At 42.7% G+C, this 18642-nt stretch overlaps 1 protein-coding gene across 1 annotated transcript in view; it reads right to left on the reverse strand.

The window, feature by feature from the left end:
• dock11 (dedicator of cytokinesis 11) overlaps positions 1-18619 on the reverse strand; it is a 252061-nt gene extending 233442 nt beyond the window's left edge. The window contains exon 1 of the mRNA XM_048604955.1: positions 18476-18619. Coding sequence (XP_048460912.1) covers positions 18476-18577 — 102 coding nt within the window. The 5' untranslated portion in view covers positions 18578-18619. The remainder of the gene's footprint in view (positions 1-18475) is intronic.
• Positions 18620-18642: the final 23 nt, after the last annotated feature.

Consider the following 18642-nt stretch of genomic DNA (forward strand, 5'->3'; position numbering starts at 1 on the left):
AGTTCTGTTCCAAAGAAGTGTCAGGACAGACATGAAACAAGGCTAATGACATTCAGCATCTCTGTAAAGACTCTTACCAATTTTCACAGATGCACCATAGAAAGCATTCCATCTGGATGCATCATAGCTTGGTACAGCAACTCCTCCTCCCAGGACTGTAAGAAACTACAGACAGTCCAGTCCATCACACAAGCCAACCTTCCATCCACTGCCTCAGGAAGGCGATCAACATCAAAGACCCGGTTGTAGACTCTTCCAAACTCTTCCATTGGGCAGAAGATACAAAAGCTCATACACATGGACCAACAAATTCAAGAACAGCTTCTTCCCCACTGTTATTAGACTTCTGAATGGACCTCTCAAATTTCAAATTTAATGTTAATCTCTCTCTTTGTGCACCTTCTTTGCAGCAGTAACATTGCAATCCTGGCTCGGTTCTATTACCATTATGCACTTTGTATGGTATGATCTGCCTGTACTGCATGCAAAAAACTTTTCACTGTACTTGCGTACATGTGACAATAAATCAAATCAAAAACGTTAACTCCATCTCTCTCTCCACAAATACTGCCAGATCTGCTAAGTTTCTCAGCACTCTGTTTTTATTTATAGTTAAAAAGCAAGTTAATGTTTCTTTATGCAAATATGAAGGAATTCTAGAGCTCAAAGCCTAGAGAGCTGGTGGAGAAAAGGGGCCAGGAGATGTACAAGATTCCAGAGTCACAGCAATGGGGAGTACAGAAAAGGTAATGGAGAGAGATCCAAGGATTGGAGGAAATTTGAAATAGAAAGGAACAAGACCACAAAGCATTTGAAATGAAGTTGGGAACAGCAAAAGTATAGTTCGTTCACTGCTAAATATGCACAGCGGAAATTTCAGCAGGCATTTAATCAGCACCTCTATGTTTCAATAAACAGAAACTAATTAAGGATTAGACACTGTTAATATTTTGAATGTTATGCTGTTGGTAAGACGTGTTATATACAACTTTCTTAAAATAGTTTCAATGTTTAGCACTAGACCGTGCTCATTAATCAACTTCAAATTTCCTTGCGAGGCAAAACTTCTGAAAACAGTGCTGACAATCATCAAGTCTGTTTACTTTGGTACAACCACACCACATAAGCACATCTAATATGCTGAGCACAGGCATCTATTCAAAATGTTAAAAACTGGTTAAATATCGAAAGATGGGATTGCAAGAACCCAAAGAGAAAATTCAACTCTAATTGGCTGAGTGGATGATTACCTCACGTCTGAGTCAGTAGATGGGAGTTTAAGTTTCAGGGATCTAACCATACAATCTAGGCTGACACACTGATGCAGTACTGAGGGAGTGCTGCACAGTTGGAGGTGCCATCATTAAGATGAAATACTAAACTGAGGGCATATCTGATCTCAGGTGGGTGAAAAAAGATCCCATAGAATCCCTTTGAAGAGGAGGTAATTTATAGATGATGTTCTGGACAACATTTAACCTTCCATCAACTGTTGAAAAATAGCCAATCTGGTAATTTTCTCCTTGGAAGGTTGTGGGAGCTTGCTGTGTACTAGCACTCTGCTGCAAGACCAGGATGCAACACTTCCAAAACTACTTGATTGGCTGGAAGGCAGTTTGAATGGCCTGAGGTCATGAAAGACGCTATAGAAATGCAGAATCTTTATCTTTGAAGGAATGCAAAACAAACACCAATGCTCAGGCAATTACTGTGCCAAGTTATAATTTTCTCTTCGTTTTCTTTCTCTTCCACAGGGACTGAAAGCTCATTATTTCACCCTTCCGTCTCACTCTTCACTCAGCAGCCCTCAGCAAGGAGCACAGATCACACTCCTACTCAATCCTGGTCACCCTGACCGACATGTTGTTCAGCAGTCCCATACAGGCCTGATGACAGCAGCCCAAAACTAAGCTAACATTTCCTATACACATACAGAAAGATTGAGATCTCAATCCAGTCCCTGCCTGAAACCAGCTAATATATAATGAGTGCAATAAAACCTGTGGCCTGCTGACCTGCACTGCTCAACAATCTGCAATTCTCCATCCAAGGAGTGATATGCTAATGAGTCAGTCTACCCCATTGCAGGAAGTGATGCAATGTCACGTGATCTTTGGCTCCCTTGCAGCCTTGTGGCAAGTTGAGGTCACAGAATAAATTTAATGGCTTTCTTTGCTTCAGCAGTTTCTGCAAGCATTCACGAGCAACACAGTGAGACCAAGAAAACTTAACCAACTCGTGAGAAATTTATTCCGTTTGTATCTATTACTTTTCCTGTTAAAGGCGTATTCTTGCTACATTTGCTCGGTTGTCATGGAATCAGGGTTAGGATATTATAGCAGAAAGCACTTGGCTGTTCAATTCAAACACAAAAATGTCCAAGGTATTTTTCAAATATGTGATGTAACAAAGCATGCTGCACAGATTTAGATCTTCAATATAATTGGGATGCACTTTACAAAGGCAAAAGATAATGTAAATGCCACAGATTGGAAAAGAGTCAGGTTTAGTAAGGTCATTATCTGGGAGTACAGCAAGATTGAGAAGAGAGGCTTGTGGGTGGCGCAGAATGGAGAGAGGTTATCAGGGATGCCGGGGGAGAAAGGGTCGTAAAGGTCACCCTGGAAGAGAAAATTGCAGATAGAGATAGAGGACGAAGGATTTGGGGTTTACAATGGGGGGGGGGGGGGGGGGGGGGGGGGGGGGGAGGAGGAGGAGGGAGTTGGGGCTGTTGAAATAGAGGAGATGGAGCTGTGGGATGGAAGCCATGGAGGGATTTACAGATAAGATGGCTAATACTGAAATGAGTGACCATAGAACCAATGAAGACTGATTAGGATACAGACAACTGGGACATAGGTTCACTGCTGGCTAGGGACAACTCACAGCTCAGACAACTGTTCAAGGAGAAAGGAGGAGAGAGTCAAAATTGCTGGTACGGTGGACAGTGAAGAAGGTTATCCAAGATTACAAAGGGATCTTGATTAATTGTACCAATGGACTGAGAAGTGGCAGATGGAATTTAATTTGGATACATGTCCCTTTTCCCTAGAGTGGGTGAGTTCAAAAGCAGAAGGCATATTTTTAAGTTCAGTGGACAAAGTTTCAAAAGGAACCTGAAGGGCAACCTTTTCACACAAAGGGTAGTTCGTATGTGGAATGAACTGTTAGAGGAAGTGGTAGTTGCAGGTATAGTTACAACATTTAAAAGACATTTGGACAGGACATGAATAGGAAAGGTTTAGGGGGATATGGGCCAAATGCAGGCAAGTGGGACTAATCTAGATTGGGAAACTTGACTGGCATGGACGAGTTGGACCGAAGAGTCTGTTTTCGTGCTATTTGAGTCTATAATTGCCAACTCAAAACAGCACAGAACCAAAGAAGCATGCTAACTTCCATTTGGAGAGGGTGAAGAGATTTCCTAGAGTAGTAACAGGGAAGAGAGAGAGTTCAGTACGGAGAGCCACTAGAGAATTTGGGATATTCACTTAAACCAGACAACATAAGGATGAAAGTCCAGGTGGTGAAATTATTAAAATTGCGATAACACAAACATACAGAAATTGTTCCCATTGGTAAGAAGATAAGGAACCAGAGGACACAGATTTGAAATGGGTTGAAAAGAATCAGAGGAAACAGTGAAGAAACCAGTTGCTGCTATGACCTGGAAAGCACCATCTAATAGACAGTTTGAAACAGATTCAACAGTAACTTTGAAAAGGGAACTGTGTATTCCATGAAACATGTAAATAAAATATCTGACACACTGGCATCAGCTATCTGTTTTTATCACTAGATATTGATTTCAATTTGATAATTGTATATTCAGTAGAATGGCAGATTCATTTCCCAGTGTTCACTGAGGCAGAGAATCCACTCTATCCTTGAATATTTCAGTCCTGAGATGGAGTACTTTCTCTGCTGCTATGGATGCTGGGTAGTGAACCACCCATTCCACAAAAAAAATGTTGATTTCACAAAACCCAGTTTCACCTGGTGCTGACACTCATGACTTACATTCAAAATTATAAAGAGCTTGATGCAAAGAGTGTTGTTCAGAATGCCCCATGAATATTTTATTTTTACATGAAGCAAAGCATTGACACTGCTTTCACAGATGTTTAATCTGAAATTAACTGTGAGGAAGTCAAAAGAAAGTATTGTTAATTGGGTAGATCTTTCAAATGGCCAGAACAGTCTCAACTTCTTCTGTGCTCTAAAACGCTGAGGGCTGAATTTATGTTTTTGTGTTGGCTGAGTCCAGGTTTTGGGAGTGTTTGATGCTGACGGTCCTCATCAGTTCTCTTGCCCCATCTCACCAAATCCACCTCATTGATTACCTACCCCACCCCGTGGCATCAAATGTCTGATCTCTATCCTGTTATTCGCAGTTCCCATAAACACATTCCATTCAGTAGATATCCCAGATTTCACCAACATTTCTTGTGCCCACACCATTTTTAAAAGCCTGTTGTACATCCAGACAAGGAAGGTCAGTTAACAGCCGACTTGTACAGTAACTGATATTCTCCCTGGACATGGCAGACAAGGGGAAACCATCACCCCACTCTGCAGGCAATTATCTGGAGGTCCTGCAGATTGGCTTGCTGGAGAGGCATCCTATTCCCTTGGAAGGAGGACTGGAGGCTATGACACCAGACCATGCCAGCCTGGTCCAAGATTGGCACCCAGGCTGAAGCAGTCTCTGCTGTCTGAAAGGATGCTCACCACTGTAGGGAGAGGATGAATGGTCTTCTCCATCCCTCAGTATATTCCACCAGCTTTTCTCTGATCCCTCACACTCTGTCTGCTACTGTAACCCCCACCAAGGCTCATGCTCTACCACTCTCACATTAATCAGCAACATCTTCCCTCACCCACACCAATCCCTGATACCACTATCCTTGCATACCCTCTGCACTGCCCACTCACTTACTTGGAGCAGCTACGCCAACAGTAACAGCTGTGCCACCCACTTTCGCCTCCCTTAATACCTGCCTCTCATTTCAAGAGGAGGACCACCAGAATGCAGCTGAAAGAGGCAAAGTAGGTGACGTGCAGCCCACCATTCGGTTCTTCTCCCAACATGAGCAGAGTATCCTGAATCTGACCACCTGAACAGGACCTGGACTGGTACTGGAGGCTGTCCTAGAGTTACTGTGCTGGGACCCCCGACCAAAGGCTCTCTCTCTGTCCCAACTGGACCGAAGACTGCCAACAATCGCGACAAGCTTCCCGGATGTCTGTGCAAAATGGTATGGCAAGACAGTGGTAATATGAGCCTGGCATCTCTGGCTGAGGGAACAATGCACACAAAAGCAAGGCAGGGGTGCTGTGAGCATCCAGATAAATTCAGACTGAGTGAGCTCTATGACAGTGAGCAAAGAGCCCAAAGAAACAGTCCTTGAGCTGGGTGTGTGCCCCTGAGAACACAATGTCCTTGCTGCAGCATTACAATGAGCTTTGCCAGTGCAGCTTGCAACACAGCACTGAAGTACTTAAGCGATCTTTAAATGGTTCGGAGCTGTGCCATGACAATTCTTAGCAGCTAGCTAGTGCCTATGGATGCCCGAGATGTTGATACCAGTTTAATACAGAAATAGATCAGAGCAAGCGGCTAGGTGAATCTGCCAGGTACCCACTTTGGTTTCCTTATTGGGTTTTCTCAATGTCTCGACTTTTTTGTCAAGTTTGGCAAGATTGGAATCTGAATATTAACTGGCATCTCGCCCTTGCCTGGTGAGAATCTTGCCACACCTCTCAGTGAAAAGTATAAAAGATGGAGCGAGATGATATTGACATTGAGATGGACCTCACTGTATTTGTCACCTGAGTCAGCCACATATCTCACTAAAGTCCACATCACTCACGCCTCCTTAAGATTCCATCTCAAGATCTAATTTCTTCACAATTAATGTGCAACAGGGAGCACTCCGTGCTTCAGTTTGAGGAGGTTAACAATTTAGCTAAGTGAGGGAGATAAAGAGCAAGAGGAGCAGTTTTGGACAGTGTTAATTTTTGCTTTGAAGTGAGTTGCTGCTACAATGTTCGATTAGCAGATTTTTAATCAGGCTGTGTTTTAGCCGAGAATGATTTTCAGCCAAGGCCACCAACCATTTTGATTCACACAGCCTTGTAAGCTATCACTGACTGAGGACCAATGCAAACATCTTGATCAATGAGCTGTGAAGCTATGGGTAACTTCTCAAAGGCTGGCTGCAAAATGTCCCTGCAGAGGGCCTTCATTCTCTTGAACTGTCTCCAACTGGCAGAATCAATTCAGAGTTCCGCCAAGGTGAATGTTTGGCAAGTTGTTCTTGTTAATCCTGAAGACCAGTTAATTGCCTGAGTTTACATTCTGGAACATGCGCAGTCTCATGTGGCCAGGGTGAATCAATAGTAATAAAAATAAGTTAGAAGGTCAGAATTCAACAACTCTTTTGCTAGCTTGTTCCTGCTATGATCATCATTGTATCCTCAATTCCCAAGAATTCTAATAAACGTCTCTGAATCTAACTCTTCTGCTTAAGATATTGAAGAACGAGTGAAGAATTAATTAGATGAACAGGGGATATGGCAATGTGGAATGTGGAGGGGAATGTGGTGGCATCATCGGGAAAATCTGGCCAGGGAACTGATCTGAACATGAAGCAAGGCTGGGGAGTATGTTTGCGATGGATGATCAGAGAACCCTCTCCCTTCGCTGAACTGAAATCCGTGTTTCTATTTGTTTCATTCCTGGTGATCAGCTTACACACTCTCGTTTGTTATGGCTGTTCATTACAGAAGGTATGAAACGGGCAATAACAAGAGGCAGGTCAGAATTCTTTATGACAGAAAAAAACGCCCTCTGAATGGATGGAACACCAAGAATCTTTCAGTCACTGGAGCATAAGAGTGCACTCTCCCTATCCTCAGTGTGCTCACAGTGACTTGAGGAACGTAGTCCAGAGTGATGGCTGAAGAGAGATAGTAAGATGAATGAGAGATAACAAGGTGTAGAGCTGGATGAACACAGCAGGCCAGGCAGCATCAGAGGAGCAGGAAAGCTGACATTTCGGGTCTGGACCCTGGAATCTCTACAGGATCTGCATGCAAAAAAACAGTGCTTTTATTACACACTAGATGATATAAACCCTCAATTATTGAGGAGATGTTACAGAAAAAGTGTTTTTTTTGTTACAACTGTCAAAAACCATTCTCCTCTCAGAAACATTCACACTGCTGAGGTTTGTAGTCTTTTCTCTACAGAACCCTTCCTGAGGTTGGGCATCCTGTCTAACAAGCCCAAAACTAACAAACCTCAAAAAAAAACACACACAATCTGGTTAGTGCGATGGACTGAAACCAAGAGTCACTGAGAATTGTTCGAAGAGGAAATACTCAAAGCAGTAAAGAAGTGATTGTGGTAACAGGTTACCAATAGCAACATATCCGCATAGCTGCACCAAGAGTAGACCAGATGGGAGGCATCTTTCATTTGGACAGAGCTGATATGGCCTCTCCTCAGCAGGCTTCACGTGAAGACTTCATAGAACCCTAGTGTGGAAGCAGGCCATTTGGCCCATCCGTCCACACTGCCCCTCTGAAAAGTGTTCCACCCAGATCCACTCCTTTGCCCTATCATCCTGCATTTCCCACAGCTAATCCACCTAACCTCAGAACTGACGAAGGATCACTGGACCTGAAACATTAATTCTGAATTTTTTTTCCTTCACAGATGCTGCCAGATCTTCTTGGCTTTTCCAGCAACTTCTGTTTTTTGTTCCTGATTTACAGCAGCCGGAGTTCTTTCGTTTTTTTTTTACCATGTGATTGATGCCCATTAATGTTTGCAGGATTTTTGAACAGCCTTTTCTCCCCCAAAATGTGAAACGAGGAAGCAAAGCTTCAAGTATTACCAGATCACTCTGGAGAGTTCCCTGTCCAATTTCCCTGAACGTGCCATCTCTGAGACAGCCATATACAGCATCTAATAGAGGGACCAATATGAAATTAAACATCACGGGATGGCACCTTTGAAAATCCTTACCCCGAGATCGAACCCCCAAGACAGATAGTCGCAAGACTGGCTGAAAGTTGGTGGAAGATTGCTGTACAACTGAAAATACCTGTGACAGACTCATAAATTGATTCATTCAATTCAAAATTGAGTATGTGACAATACTGTGGATTTACGATGTTGTTTTGTACTGGTTTCTTTTAGAGAGAGGTTGGGGGACAGACGCTGAGTCTAAGAGAAGATCAACAATTTGTGAAGCCTTGGGTGTTTCTTTTAATGTTGGAACAATAGAAGCAGCCTGAATGGATGCGGTCAAGTTCCCACCCACTGAACCAGGGATTTTAGTTTTAGCTTTCGGCAGTTGCTGTTGGGCTCTTGAAGAAGTGGAAGCTATTCTGTTCCTCTCTCGGTTACAGCCAAAAGCTGGGGGTACTCTGTCTGCTACTGGAGTTGCATGTGAGATGCTGTTTTCTGAATTTGTTTTTTTCCCCCTAAGGGTGTGTTTATGGGATGTTAGTATATTGGAACAGTTGGTTAGTTACTGTATTTATTATTGTTAAGTTTTCCAATAGAGTTAATTTATTCCAATTCCTTTTTTCTGTTGTACTTTAACTAACTTTTAACTGGATGAATAAAGTGTGTTTTGCTTTTAATCTAGTAGTTTGACCAATCAAATTGCATCTGGAACGCAACACCTTACATTTGCCTTTTAAATAAGAAAACATTAGTGTCTATCTTCTGAATATCTAGAAGGGGTTTGACCTGGTCCATAACAAGTAGAATACAGAGTCCAAGCATCCATTGCATCTACATTCTCACCCGTCTGGCTGAAATTAAATTTGTCCACATGTCGGCAATATAACAAAATTTCTGAAGCTTCATGACTGGAATAAGGGAATTGGGTGGAGATGGCAAGTAAGGATTGAAGGCGTTGATTGAAATACTTTTGAGGAGGCCTCTGAAGGGGTGGGGCCTGAACATGAACAGCTCTTTAGGAGGGAGGTCACCCTGAAATCTGCCACTGACAATGGAGGGTGGAAGATGCATTGTACAGGCAGGTCAGACATGGAGGAGCTGGAAGGGGTTGCAGAAATGCGATACTATTAAAAAAAAAAGCTTTAAACATCCGCTCCTGTGTTAATCTTAAGATATCAGGTTTAATAATCAAATATAAATAGCAGAGTTTGAGTTGAGTTGGAACAGCAAAGAGATTGTTGAAGGTGAGCCAGGCAATATGGATGTAGGCTTCAGTGGCACTCTGGTAAAATAGGGACAGGGTCACACAATGTTATAGAAACAACTAATATGGCAGACACAGAGAATATAAGGTTTGAACCACAGCTCAGGGTTAAAACAGTTGCAGACGAGGAACGAAAAAGGAAGACTTACATTTATATAGTGCCTCTCGTGACCTCAGATGTTCCAAAGTGTTTTAGAACATAAGAACTAGGAGCAGAAGTAGGCAATTCAGCCCTTTGAGCCTGGTCCACCATGCATTACAACCATGGCTGATCTCATCTCGGCTTCAATTCCACTTTCCTGCACTCACCCTATAACTCTTCAAACCATTATTAAAACAAACATCTATCCATCTTCCCCTTAAATTAACTCAATATCCCAGCAAAAACTATACAAAGGAGTGAAGATCACAGATTTACAACCCTTTGGGAGGAGTAATTCCTCATCTGTTTTAAATACGTTATCTCTTTTCCTAAAACTGTGATGTCTCATTCTAGATTGCCTGACAAGAGGAAGCATCCTTTCTATGTCTACTTTGTCAATCTCCATTAGCATCTTATATACATCAGTTAGATTAATAAAGCACTTTCTGAAGTGTAGCTGCTGTTGTAATGTGGAAATTGCAGCAGCCAATTTATACGCAGCAAGCTACAACAAACAGAAATACAACCATAATCGGAGAAGCTGATTTTGTGGTGTTGATTGAAAGAGAAATATTGGTCAGGATATGATGAACATTCTCCTCAACTTCTTCAAAGTAGCACCATGGTATCTTTTACAAGAATCTAAGAGGGCAGATTCAGTTTAACATCTTGACTGAAAGACAACATCTCTAATAGGTTAGCATTCCCTCAGGACTGGCATCAGCCAGATGTTGTGCTCATGCCTTCACAGTGAAGTTGGGTGAATCTTCAGACTCAATGGAGAAAAGGATGATACAGTACTTACCAATGCAGGTCAAGCAACACAAGGTTAAACTCAATTTGATGATCTCAAACGCTAATCCAAATGGCAGGAGCTTAAGTATTAACACACTGCTCTGGTCGCTCCCTCTGTATGCACTTCCAAATGAGAAAATCTGAGACTCAATTAGTTTTAAAGTGTAAGATTACTGGAGCTCCTGATTAGTTCACAGTTCAACATGGCTATTCTTTTTCTCCTTAAAAACAAGGCACCCATAATAATACTGCCCTGCTAGAAAGAATGATTTGAAGCCAAATTATGACAATACTCTTGGCACCAATGCTGAGAATCAACCGCTTCCTAGAATTTTCAACTCAAACAAAGTAACAGAGTGCTTTTTAATTTGTTCTAACCATGAAGTCATCAGATTTCTATCTTTCTAAAAGCATAGTCTAAAATCATCCCTCTCTTAGAATTCAGACTTTCAATCCTGCAATTGGTAGCTGGATTACCAAAAGGAAGCCAATTTGTTAATAAGCAAATGCACTTTCTATCAATATAACGTATCCTCAGTGGGACTCAGCGGAAAGAGAACATATTAATCCCACTGGAGATATGGCCATGCAGTCAAGCTTTACCCAGTCACAGCCTACAAAGAGGTCAATACCTATTATGCAGTCCACTCGGAACTCAAAGCATTAAGTGCAGTTCCAAAGACTAAGTAGCAGATTCAGCTGTTGCTGTCCTGGCAACTGCTAATGCTCAGCTCATCCATCAAGGCAATCAACTACTATAAGAACTTACAACATAAAAGCCACATTGAAAAGTAAAATTAAATTGTTAATAAACTCATTATACGTTCTGCTTCCTTGAGTGTTCTGTCAGACATTATGGAGAGAGCTGGTAAAGTCTGACGGAGCACTGAGTGACTCTTTACATAATGGGTGGCCTATCAGTGAAACAACATTCCCAGACACAACTGTACAAATGATTAAAGGACTGACATCTCTCATGTATATCCAATGAAAGTGGGACTGATCCACTACAATCTGTTATTTTTATTCATTCTTGGTCTTTTAATTTTTTTTTTCTTTAATTTATTCACTGAATTTGGGCCAACGTTTGTTGCCCATCCCTAATTGCCCTGGAGGTGATGATGAGCTGCCTTCTTGAATCACTGCAGTCCATGTGGTACATGTATATCCACAATGCATTTAGGAAGGGAGTTCCAGGATTTTGACCCAGCAGCTATGAACAGTACATTTCCAAGTCTGGATAGTGAATGGCTTGGAGGAGATCTTGCAGGTCACGACATTCCCATGTATCTGCCGAACTTGTCCTTGTAGAGTTGGTGTGTTTGGAAGGGACTGTCTAAGAAGATTTGCAAATTGTTGCAGTGCATCCTGTAGATGGTACTCATTGTGAACTGGTGGCAGAGGGAGTGACCGCTGAAAGTGGTGGACAGAAAGCCAATCAAGTGGGCTGGTTTGTTCTGAATGGCATTGAGCTTCTTAAGTCTGGTTGGAGCTGCATTTATCCAGCTAAGTGGGGAGTATTCCATTACATTCCTCATTTGGTCCTTGCAGATGATGGATAGGCTCTGGGGAGTCAGGAGGCGAGTTACTCACTGTAACATTCCTAGCCTTTGATGTGCACTTGTAGCTGTTCTAGTTATATGGTAAGTCCAGTTGTGTTTCTGGTCAATGGTAACCCTCATGCAACATTCCCTCTAAGCTGCGCAGCCGCTTAGAGGTTCTGTGCATGCCAATTGGTATGGTGATCCATTGACTTCCAAATCCAGACGTCATTGTTGCTTGTGGACCGCAGAGATCCACGAGCAGATAAAGTAAGTACGGGGAATATAGCCCCAAGAATGTTGATAGTGGGGTTTCAGGAATTGTAATGCCATTGAATGTCAAAGGGCAATGTTTCGATTCTCTCCTGTTCAAATTGGTCATTACCTGGCACTTCTGTGGTGAGAATGGTACTTGTCCCTAGTCAGTCCAAGTCTGGATATTGTCCAGATCTTGCCGCATATGAACATGGACTGCTTCAGTATCTGAGGACTTGCAAATGGTGAACATTGCACAATCATCTGACCTTATGATGGAGGGAAAGTTATTGATGAAGCAACTGAAGATGGTTGGGTCTTGGACCTTACCCATAGAAACTCCTGCAAAGATGTCCTGGAGCTGAGATAACTGACCTCCAACAACCATAACCATAACCATAACCATAACCATCTTCCTATGTGCCAGGCATGACTCCCGCCAGCTGACATTTTGCCTCCAGGTTTCCATTGATAATTATTTTGTTAGGGGGCTTCTTCATGCCACCCTCTGTCACATACTGTTTTGTCGTCACCCTTGCCTCACCTCTGGAATTTAGCTCTTTCGCCCATATCTATATTGAGGTCAGGAGCTGAGTGATCCTGGCAGAACCCAAACACAGCATCAAAAAGCAGGTATTTGATCAGTATGTGCCACTGGTTATCACTGTTGGTGACTGCTTCATCACTTTGCTGATGATTGAGAGTATACCGATGGGGTGGTTATTGGCCAGGATGGATTTGTCCTGGCTTCAGTGGGCAAGACATACCTGGGTAATTTTCCATGTTGTCAAATAGATGGCCTTTAAATCTAGTGTAGTGAAATACAGGGATGCAGAAGTTATGCTGCAATTATACCAAACCCTGGTTAGACCCCATTTGAGGTCCTGTGAGCAGATCTGGGCACAATGGCTTAAGCAGAATATATTAGCCATGGAAGGAGTAAAGCATAGGTTTACAAGAATGATACCTGGACTTCAGGGATTTATGAGGAGAGATTACACAAATTAGGCCGATTTTCTGTAGAATATAGAAGGTTAAGGGGTAAGCTGATCGAAATCTTCAAGCTATCAACAGGAAAAGACAGGGTAGATAAAGATAAATTATTCTAGTGCTGGGAAATAGTCTGAGAATTAGGGCCAGACCATTCAGGAGAGATATTAGGAAACACTTCTACACACAGTATGGTAGATATTTGGAACTCTTTTCCACAAATGGCAGTGGATACAGGAACAGTTGTTAATTTTAAATCAAAGATAGATATTTTTGTTAAGCAAAGCTATCAAGGGATATGGGCCAAAGGCAGGTATATGGATTTAGGCCATAGATCAGCCATGATCTCACTGAATGGTGGAACAGGCTTGAGGGGCTGAATTGCCTACTCCTGTTCCTACATTCCTATGCAATCACTTTACATTTAAGATCCATTTGAAGTAATCCTGATGGAGACAATTTCTGTGAAATTAAGATCACAACTGAAGGCTAATTAACCTAACTAACTGCAAGCACAACTCGGTCACTACCCATTGCCACGAGCCATCAGCTCAAATCGAAGCCAAGAGAAAGTTATTTACTTTCACTGAAAGGTCACAAGCTTAAACAAAAAAGTTGGCAATCACTACTTCAGGCCAAAACCTACAATAACAAGTTTTTTTTCAAAAGCTAAATCTGGCAATCACAGCCTACTGCCTGGCGTAGACCTATAATGCTCTGAATTCAAAGTTTCATTTCAAAGAGAGTGTGTGTAGATGGCCAAAGAGAGAGAATCTTCCAGAGCTCTCAAACAGTGATATCCAGGATGGCTTCTCCCTCACTGCGTTGAGTCTCTGACAACCGATCCTGCATCCACTGCTGTTTGGGAATGCTGTGTACAGTTCTAGATGTCTGTATTAATTGAAAAGGGCTTAGGGTGATTGGAGTAGGTGAAACATACAATTTTCAAGGATGTAACTAGAACTGAGGTGTTATAACCATCAAAGCAGACAAAACAGGCTTTTTTCTAGAAAATGGAAATCTCTGAGTGGGATGTGGTCCCAAAGCTCTTTATAATTATGAAGGAGCTTCAGGGAGTAGATACCTTCACATGCAAGGCCAGCAGAACCAGGGTTGGGAACATCAGATAATCACTAAAAAATCAAAACGCGAATTTAAGATTAATTCTTTTACTCAGACAGAGTGGAGAGAATGTGAAACTTGTCACCACATGAAGCAGTTAAGGCAAAAAGCAGATGCAATTCCCATAAAACTAGGAAAGCACATGAGGGGAGAAAGGCATCAAGTGATATGAAGATAGGATATCGAAAGGCCGGGTATGAGGTTATTGGGAGTGGATCAGTTTGTGCCTGGGAAGATCCTTAGGAGATTACCCTGATTTAAAGGAGATCCACAGATGTGTGTTATGATGTATAGGAGACCCCAGGTCCACATCAGTAGATGCAGGATGCGGAGACGGTATCGGGCAAAGTGTCAGGATGTACAGATAGCCCAGGAGGAGTGCATCAAGATTTCCAAAGGAGTTGCTAAAATTTCTATTTTGGTGTTGGGGAATATCTGAGGAATATATCAATCAAAATATTTCACTACCAGCTAAGTACCAGAACACAAGTCTAAATTCCTCATATTTATTCTCAATAAGAAGTCTACCTTGAAAGTAGTCACTCTGTTTTAAGGTGTTTTTTTTCATTCATTCACAAGATGAGGGCATCACTGGCTGGGTCAGCACTTATTGCTCATCAAGGCAATTAAGTGTCAACCATATTGCTGTGGGTCTGGAGTTATGTACAGGCCAGACCCAATAAGGACTGAAGTTTCCTTCCCTTAAAAAAAAAATCTACAATGGTTACATGATCATCATTAGACTCTTAATTTCCCAGAGTTTTATTGAGTTCAAACTCCACCATCTGCCACAGCAGGATTGGAACCCAGTTTCCCAAAACATTTATCTGGGTCTCTGGATTAACAGTCCAGCAATAATACCACTAAGCCATTGCCTCCCCTCTATTTGTATCTGATGCCATGCTTTTTCACAATGTACTCATTCTATTCTGAAATCCTTTCCCCTACATGATTGCACAATGTGTTTCGTTCATTTCCATTCTATTTTGGGTGGGTACTAGTTTCAATGTTCATTATTTCAAGCTGTGGGCAAAGGCTATAAATGTTGAACACATTTCTCACATCTCAGGCTTGCTCTCCTTTGTGCGGCACAGTACAGAGTCAGATTTGTAACCCTGTGCCACAATATTCCCTTCATCTTGCAACTGTAGTGAAGCCAGTGCACCCATAAAGTAACTGCCCTCTTGAACAGAAGAAACTAGCAGTGACGTTGGTGAATCACTTCCCTGCCTCAGGTTACAGGGACCTGGCTCAATTTCAACCTTCCATTCAGTACCAGGCATGTTACCTTGAAGTCGGTTCAAGTCCACAGCTTAACCACTAACTGGTGACTTGCAGCATCAGCGGCTCCATCTGATTTTGTTGACAAACATTGTCATTTTTATTGGAAGTAATCATCTACAGCCTTTCACCACTTTGGAATGTCCCTTAGCATTCTATAGCAAATGAAGAGACAACCATTTATCCATTATATCTCTTCTCCAGAAACAGTTTATCCTTCCTGACTCCACATGCATGGACTCACTAAACCCTTAGCTTCCATTCATATGTCCTACTTTTTCTTTAACCTCAGAGCATTATCTGTCAGCATAGTTTCATTCTCTACATCCACGTGACAATGCCCAGCTCTATGTTACTACCTACTTGGTGTTGCCTTCCACCTAAAATTGGGACAACCAAAGTCCTTATATCAGTTCTTGCAAGAATTTACTTTCCAAGTTACTCCATCTCCCTAGGAGATGGCCTAGTAGTCTTATTGCTGGACTGTTAATCCAGACACCCAGATAATGTTCTGGGGTCTTGGGCTCAAATCCTGCCATGGCAGATGGTGGAATTTGAATTCAATAAATATCTGGAATTAAAAGTCTAATGATGACCATGAATCCATTGTCGATTGTTGGAAAAACCCATTTGGTTCACTAATGTCCTTAAGGGAAGGAAACTGCCACCCTTACCTGGTCTGGCCTACACGTGACTCCAGACCCATAGCAATGTAGTTGACTCTTAACTGCCCTCTGGGCAATTAGGGATGGGCAATAAATGCTGCCCAGGCAGCGAAGCCCTCATCCATGAATGAATACAGAAAAAAAAACATGGCTGCTTACTGCAATGACCAGTCAGTCCGTATTTGCAGTGAGACACAGCTAAACTTCGCAACCCAGATTGTCATCATCAGCAAAACTCACTCCAAACAAATTTTTCCCACTCTACCTCACTCCTGTCTTCATCAGAACCTTCAGCCATTCTTCCACCCCCCAGAATTGTAACCTATAATACCGTCTTTTAGGCCTCACAAACCCCTCCCAACATCAGGCTGGGCTCTATGCAAACACAACTTGCACCTGGTTTGTTGATTCAAAATCCACCTCAGAGACCACTTCAAGAAGGTATTGGTGGGGATGTATCAGGGTCTGATACCAACATCCAGGGCTTTAGGGGGCTCACAGTTCCAAGTCAGGAGCAGGACCGGGACCCATGCTTTCTGTCCCTAGCCCCAGTTGGAGATGCCATCTTTGGATGAGATGAGATGAGATATTAAACTGAGGCCCTGTTTGTGTGCTTAAAAGATCCCACGGCACACTGTCCAAAAACAGTCAAGATCTCTTGGACAATCGACAAAATAAAAATCCCTGAAGGAGGTGTCCATTCATAATTTCACAGTAACTAATGGGATCTTGCCATGCACAGTCATTTTATTTTTCTATAGTTACAATATATGAGTGTACTTCAATTTCTTCAGTGACTGTACAGCACTTTGGAACACTCAATACGACCAAAACCTGGCCACCAACAGTGCAGTGATGGAACTCTGGGATGAGAGCAGCACATATACCTCAGAGTTGCGTGGGGCTAGTGATGAGGACAGAGATAGGGAGCAGTGAGGTCCCAGTGCAACCTGGAAGCCAGGATGAGGATCTTAGAATCAAAACATTGCTTAACTGGCAATCAGTGTTGGTTAGCGAGCACCCAGGTGGTGGATGAGCCGGAATTGGTAAAAGTAAGGACTGGGGCAGATGAATTTTAGGTGAGCTCAGACGGTAATATGTGGAAGGCCAGCCAGGAGGACATCAGGAGAGTTAGGTGTGGACTTAACAAAGGCCTGAAATAGAGTTGCAGCAGCAGTCAGGGCGAGGATGAGTAATGTTACAGACAGGGAGATTAACAGCTCTAGAGATGGTGTGGATATGCGCTAGAAGTTTATCATGGTGTCAAACTGAGGTTGTGAACATTTGGTCTCAGATAGTTACCAGGATAGGGGACAGAGCTTGTACAATGAATGGAATTATTAAGGTAGTGCATCACTTGATTTTTTTTTAAAAGCACTGGCTGAATTTCTTTCAAGGGGATCAACCTTTCAAAGATTTGAAGGGACTTTACTAAGAAGCACACAAACTCTTGCTTTGAGTATTTTAGCAGCCGTGCCTGAAAGGAAAGTGACACCTCTGCATTGTTTTAGGAAGACAGAACTATCAGGGCTCATTCTAGCTCCTGAAGAATCTGCCCTCCTGAGTACACAGCCTGCTGGCAGTACAGTCGTTTCTCATTACATTAATGTACAGTTGATTTATAACTATACTCTCCCATCATATCCATCCTCCCTCATATTAAAAAGGATCACAGCCCGCTTATGGAAACCTCTTGTAAGTAGAACCAAAACAAATTACTTACACCACAATGAACAATTCATCAAACAATTTATGGATTTAAAGCTAGATTTTAAATCCCGTTGTGTGCGGTGAACAATGAGAGTCAAGAATACAGTTAATTCTTTGCTCATCCTGGGCTCAACTACCTCAGTCACGGAGCATGTGGATACAATCCTTTCAGATGTCAAAACAGTTAATTCTTAGCGTATGCAAGAAACATTTTCAAAATTCAATCTGGACAACATTGTGCCAATGACAGCATATAGAAAATAAAATGCACTGTGCCTCCCCCCACCCCGACAACCCCCCTCCAGCCCATACACACTGGCTCACAAAGACACACACATACAAAAAAAGGACGCAGACATTCATAGATACACATACACACATACAAAGGGACACACAGAGAGAGAGAGGGACAAACAGACACTGAAGGAGTGAGATTACACACAGATACACGGGGGAGAGAGAGCGCGAAGCACAGGCAGGAAACGGGACATGGACTTCCACACAGTTAGAGACAGAAACGCATATTGATAGATACAACGGGGGACAGACAGCGTGATATACGCAGAGTGGGAGAAGAGTAGAGTTACACACAGGAGAGAGAGAAATAGACAATCACAGACACACAAAGAGAGAGACAGATGCACAAGCAGTGGAGGGGACACAGACAGAGGTAGAGAGCAGTTCCCGGGCCGGTTCTGAAGGGGCTCGCCCTCTTTCTCGGACACTCACCGCCAACAGCGAGTTGCGAACAGCCTCGGAAGCGCTCTGGCGCAGCTCGGCGGCTGTGCCCGGCTTACTGAGCCGCTTGGTGAACCTCCGAACCTCGGCCATCGGAGCAGAGATAACCCCAGTGAAGAGGCAGCGCCCAGCGGACGGACAGACAGACACAGAGCGGG

This window comes from Rhincodon typus, chromosome 14 (genome assembly GCF_021869965.1).
Source record: "Rhincodon typus isolate 14 chromosome 14, sRhiTyp1.1, whole genome shotgun sequence".
NCBI lineage: Eukaryota > Metazoa > Chordata > Chondrichthyes > Orectolobiformes > Rhincodontidae > Rhincodon > Rhincodon typus.